The 5,381-nt window shown below is 37.7% G+C and overlaps 1 protein-coding gene across 3 annotated transcripts; it reads left to right on the plus strand.

Moving 5' to 3' along the window:
- The first annotated feature begins 1,783 nt into the window (after window positions 1–1,783).
- On the plus strand, window positions 1,784–4,673 carry LOC110878243 (phosphoglycerate mutase-like protein). Of its 3 annotated transcripts, XR_004866997.1 has the most exons (7): window positions 1,784–1,967; window positions 2,249–2,348; window positions 3,287–3,392; window positions 3,522–3,601; window positions 3,960–4,122; window positions 4,235–4,309; window positions 4,408–4,673. XR_004866997.1 is itself a non-coding variant. In XM_022126520.2 (6 exons), the coding sequence occupies exons 1-6, from the start codon at window positions 1,945–1,947 to the stop codon at window positions 4,504–4,506; spliced, it is 546 nt and encodes a 181-aa protein (XP_021982212.1). In that variant the 5' UTR covers window positions 1,785–1,944; the 3' UTR covers window positions 4,507–4,673. The 3 variants fall into 3 exon arrangements, 1 of the variants encoding a protein (XP_021982212.1); XR_002557735.2 differs by lacking the exon at window positions 2,249–2,348 and having other exon boundaries at window positions 1,785–1,967; window positions 3,252–3,392; XM_022126520.2 differs by lacking the exon at window positions 2,249–2,348 and having other exon boundaries at window positions 1,785–1,967.
- Window positions 4,674–5,381: the final 708 nt, after the last annotated feature.

Here is a 5,381-nt window from a genome sequence, read left to right on the forward strand (position 1 = left end):
TTTTTTCAAATAAATAAATACGCTGATTATAATAATATATATGTATCAATATTGTTGTTGGCAGAGGGAAAGAATTGAAGCAGAGATTGATAAGAATAAAGAAGAACAAGGAAAGATAAGGAAGGAGGTGGAAGAGAAGGTTGACTCTGAGCTCAAGAAAACCGATAACCAGTCACCGGAATCTCTAACTAGCTCATGAACATGTTCATCTCAATTTCTAGATCATGTACTCCTTCAGGCTTGTTTTTGTAGTTATAGCATAATTTAGATTAGTCTGTTGGAGCAAACAATTGATATTACCGATTGATTTACTACCCATAACGTCACTGCTTCCGGTGGCGGAGCTTGAGATTTCTAACCTGGAGTCTAAAACATATATACCTAAAAAATTATAAAACGTGGGGTCGTAAACGTATTTATCTAAAAAAAAAAAAATTTCTATATGAAAACTAAGCTTTAAGATCTTATCTGCGTGACTTTCTTGTTTTATTGTTATATCACCTTCTTTTTCGAACACTTCTAAATCAAGATAATATGCGAGTAATCCCAGGTCTTGCATCTCAAATTTGCGATTCATTTGTGACTTGAACTCTTCAATTTTTTTTTCTGACGACTTGACCCTGTTAGAATCAAATCATCAACATAGATTCCGACAATAATTAATTCTTGATCTGATACGATCTGAAATGGTAATCAGGATAGATCGATAAAAGAAAGGAAGAAACACAGAAGAAGAGGGAAAACCCTTATCAAATCATCGATGTCTTCGTTACAACACACCCAACTATATACTCACTAATTAACCAATAACTCCCTAGATTATAGAACAATTACATTGAGGCCTTTGTTCGCCCATCCCTTGGAACATACTACAGCCCCAGGTGGCGAAGAGCCGACATCGAGGTCTAGTTATTTTGACACGTAACAATACTTCCCTCCTATAAGACTTTTGACCTCAAAAGTACAAAGTAACAACCCAACCCATTAATCAAAAGTGTCAAAAACAAAAGAGAATGTTTGACCACTAAACTCCTGCTCAACTTCATGTTTTGCTGGAAAAAGATATAAATCTTTTGTTGAATTGTCACCATCTTGACTTAACAGTAGCCATAATTTGACTCCATAACATGCCAAATTTGTTCTTTTTCATAGTTAAGCATAAAACTATCAAATCCCAGGTATGACAAGTCTTGTGAAACATCATGATATTCCTTCATAAAACCAAGTGCAAATCCCAAGTATGACAAGTAGCATATTTGTTCCAGGGTTGTACCAAGAAAAGAATTCTCAATCATCAATATCTCAGTTGTGCAATATAAATCAAAGTCCTTATTGTTACCAGCATGATTCTTTGTGTGCTTCCAAATTCTATTTCTAAGAAACTCATATTGCCAATTCAACAACTTCTTTATGTGGGTCCATACATGTATATAGTGACAGTAACATTTCATACACATACAAATTCCCATGATCAGCCTATCTCTCAACATGTAGTTTATTCTAATATAACTTTTTCCCACAAATACCCATTGACCCATATTGAATTTTATATCTATTAATCTCATATCAAAGCTGCAGTTGTATCCCAACATCCAACAGGCAACTAAAACCATACACTACAAGAAAGTTGGCTTTTAGCGACGACCCCTTTAGCGGCGACACCAAAGAAGTCGTCGCTAAAAGCCCCAATCCGTGTGTAGGTTCTAAAACAAATCCCTGACCATTGATCCTCTATGCAATCTGACGGTCCATGTTTTATTGTGGCTTTAGGTGTACAAAACATGTGGCGGGCAAACAAATCACTCATTCCCCCCCAAATCGATCCACCAGCCCTACCCCAACCCAAGATGCCGCCAAATTGATTCGACTCAGCCACAGCCGCTCGCTCGCCACCACGATCTGCAGCGTTTGGAGTCATCTCACAGATCCTCAACTGCTTGCTCGATGCACCACGTCCACTGCACCAGGTACCTTCCTTTTCTTCAGTTTTATTGATTTGGTTTTACTATTTATGTGGTAATTGAACACATTAGGGTTCTGTTGGTTTTATGGATTAAGTATAGAGCAAAAATATGGGGTGATATATTGGATTCTGTTCTTGATTTTGATGATTTAGGGTGTAAGTAATGCTGTCTGCAAGTTTTGTACGGATGATGTATGTTGTTTTTGAACGGATTATGCAAGTTTTGATGTACAGTTTTTTTTGCTATATTGAACGGATTCCAAAGTATAATAGTGTTATGGGCAGGGCTGAGAGAGGGGATGTCGAGATTATGAGAGGGCAGTGCTGATATGGTGGCCTGAGTGGGTCTCGGTTTGACTCTGTGGTTAATTGTTTTTTGGGGCAGGTTTGAGTTTGCTTAGTTGTTTAGATGCTTGCTGAACGTTTTAAGGTTTATTATTGACTTTGGTTTATTGTTCTTAAAAACTAAGTGGCAAAAAAGAGCACAGATAGGATCTCCATGTGTGAGAAGCTCCCTTTATGATGTTTTTTTTGGGATAAGAAACCGGATTTACTTTTGAATTCAATAGTATGTTTTCTAGGGATAGATCTACTGGTAAAACATGTAGCCTATATTAATTCAACCTGTCATATTTACACCAACCACGTAGCAATTAGGGCTGTAAACGAGCCGATTCGAGCCAAGCCAGGGCCAGCTCGACCTCGGTTCGAACTTCAAACGAGCCATCTCGGCTCGGCTCGAAATCATTAGTCGAGCCAAAAATTTGAGCTCGGGCTCGACTCGTATAAAATTCGATCTGGCTCGGCTCGCTCGGTTTTGGCTTGTGTTTTTTAAACAATCAAGTTAGATATGTGGAAGGTGTGTTTACAAACCGAACCGAGCCGAGCCAGCTCATTTAAAACTGAGCCGATTTTGAATCGAGCTTTTCCGAACTTTTTCGAGCGAACTTCGAGCACGTCTCGACCCGCGAGTTTTATGAGCACCCCTAGTAGCAATTGGTACGACAATTTGAAATGATATATCTGTATTTTGTAATATTTAAAAGGTCAGTATAGTTTCTTTTTCTAGATTTTTCAAATTTTGCTCCTGGAATAATTGAATATATGCAATACCTTTGATTTTCAATGCCATTTGATTCTAAGGTTTTTACATATGTGTAAAGTATTGTTTACATACATTTTGCTCGATTCTAAGGTTTTTACATATGTGTAAAGTATTGTTTACATACATTTTTCTCCTGGAATAATTGAATATATGCACTACCTTTGATTTTCAATGCCATTCGAGTTTTATGAACACCCCAAACCCCACGGCGCTGCCAGATTGATTCAACCCGACCAGAGGCTCGCTCGCCGCCACGACTTGCAGCCTTCGGAGTCAACTTACCTCCTCAGCCGCTCGCGCGCCGCACCTCGTCCGCTGCACCAGGTACCTTCCTTTTCTTCTGTTTTATTGTTTTGGTTTTCCTATTTATGTAAATGGGTTAAAATTTGGGTTAAAATTTGGTTAAGCTTTATCCGTGAAACCTCCATATTGAGACTTTGATATGTCCAACAGGTAGATAATCTTCGGAAGCATGTTCATGCGTCTAGACTTATCAAAAATATCGAATTGGTGGTCGTTTCACCTTTGCTCAGGTACTTCCTCCCTATCTTTTTGATGTGGTTGAGAATGAGGTTTATTTTTTATGATCCAAGTCATGATATATTATCTCTTTTAGGAGAATTTGGACCTATTACAGGTTAAATTAATCAGATTAGCAAAAAGAGGAACATGTTAAACTGGATGAAAGTCGCCCAAAATCTATTTATATGGCAGGCAACCTGTTGTATTTTTTATTAAAAGATGTACATTATCATTGTAACTGTTTCTGTAAAGATAATTAATTATTAACTAAGATTTTAGAAACTGGAGAAAAAAAGGTTACATCTGAACCCGTTTTAACACATTACACAGCTGCCACCTCTAAGATTAATTCACTATATATGCTTGTAGGACTATGCAAACAGCAGTTGGTGCTTTTGGAGGTGAAGCTACTGCTGTTGGGATTGATGTGCCTCCACTGATGGCAGAAAATATGGGCAACAGTAATCGTCCTGCAATTTCAAGCCTAAATTGTCCTCCCTTCATTGCTGTGGAGCTTTGTCGAGAGGATATGGTACGTCACTTGTAATATCTAGCACAAAGATACCAAAAACTATACCTCTTTTGAGCCGTTAACTAGCCCACTATTTATATGTTGTTGAACTCACATTTTGCAATTCGCATAGGGCATTCATCCTTGTGATCGGAGGAGAAGTATAAGTGAATACAAATCCATGTTCCCAGCAATTGATTTTTCTTTGGTAAGAACTAAATATGAGTAATAACTCATTAGTAACTTAAATGCTGACATAGATTACAATAAATTTGTTGCATATTACTAACTTAATACATTTTTTAGAATATGAAGAGAGGCCAGAAACTACCATCTTCCGACAAGTTAAGTTGCGGCAGGTGCTTTTCGATACATAACAGGTCCGTGAATCAAATTGTAGTTTAGCTCATACAAGGTCAAACTACAAATGTTTGTCATCCCCGCCACAACACGCGAGTTGAAAGCACTAGTTACTACTGTTTTAATATGGTGATATAAACAAACTGCTATGTAATTTTTGGTTGTTTAAATGTGAATTACTGTTTAATTCTTTGTATACTTATACTTGTGAACGTTTTGGTCCATGTATGCTTAGGAAAAACTAAAAAAAAGTGCATGTAATTGTATGTGGGTAACAATGTAAATAGCAGTGAATTATTTTTTTTTCTTTTTTTTTTTTTACTTTTAGTGGCGACATATGTCGCCCCTAAAAGTCACAAATGTCGCCGCTAAAAGTCAGTCACAATAGCGACGACAGACTCTTTTTAGCGACGACAGGGGACCAATAGCGACCGATCTATAGCGGCGACCCTTTAGCGACGACATGTCGCCGCTAAAAGTCAATAGCGGCGACAGAAAAGGACTTTTAGCGGCGACACGTGTCGTCGCTAAAGGTGCCTGTTTCTTGTAGTGATACTATCTTCCCACAGTAGTGGCAAAAATTGATGGTTCAGGCCAACATTATACGAGTAATATCAACTTTTGAGATCAGTAAAACAACACATCACTAATCATCTAGACCAGCATATCATCATGCATAATAAAGAAATCAACATGCTGTCAGTTGAGATATAAGTAATCCAGTTGGTCCTAATTGATTCACCACTATCAGTTAGTGAAACTGCTTCTTTGACTACATAAAACATCGGTTTCTTTGGAATACCAAGTATGGACGCAACATATTCAACAGAACCCGTTTGATCCTTATAGAATAAGTACACATTGATTCCTTGACTAGTCAAAGTATGAACCCCTGTAACGTCTTCGTTTCTCTCATCCTC

Source organism: Helianthus annuus, chromosome 9 (genome assembly GCF_002127325.2).
Source record: "Helianthus annuus cultivar XRQ/B chromosome 9, HanXRQr2.0-SUNRISE, whole genome shotgun sequence".
Taxonomy (NCBI): Eukaryota; Viridiplantae; Streptophyta; class Magnoliopsida; order Asterales; family Asteraceae; genus Helianthus; species Helianthus annuus.

Coding starts and splice junctions, on each gene's coding strand:
- LOC110878243 (XM_022126520.2), top strand. CDS start 1,945: ATGCACCACGTCCACTGCACCAG. Junction 1,968..3,286: donor CACCACGTCCACTGCACCAG/GTACCTTCCTTT, acceptor CGGCGCTGCCAG/ATTGATTCAACCCGACCAGA. Junction 3,393..3,521: donor CACCTCGTCCGCTGCACCAG/GTACCTTCCTTT, acceptor TATGTCCAACAG/GTAGATAATCTTCGGAAGCA.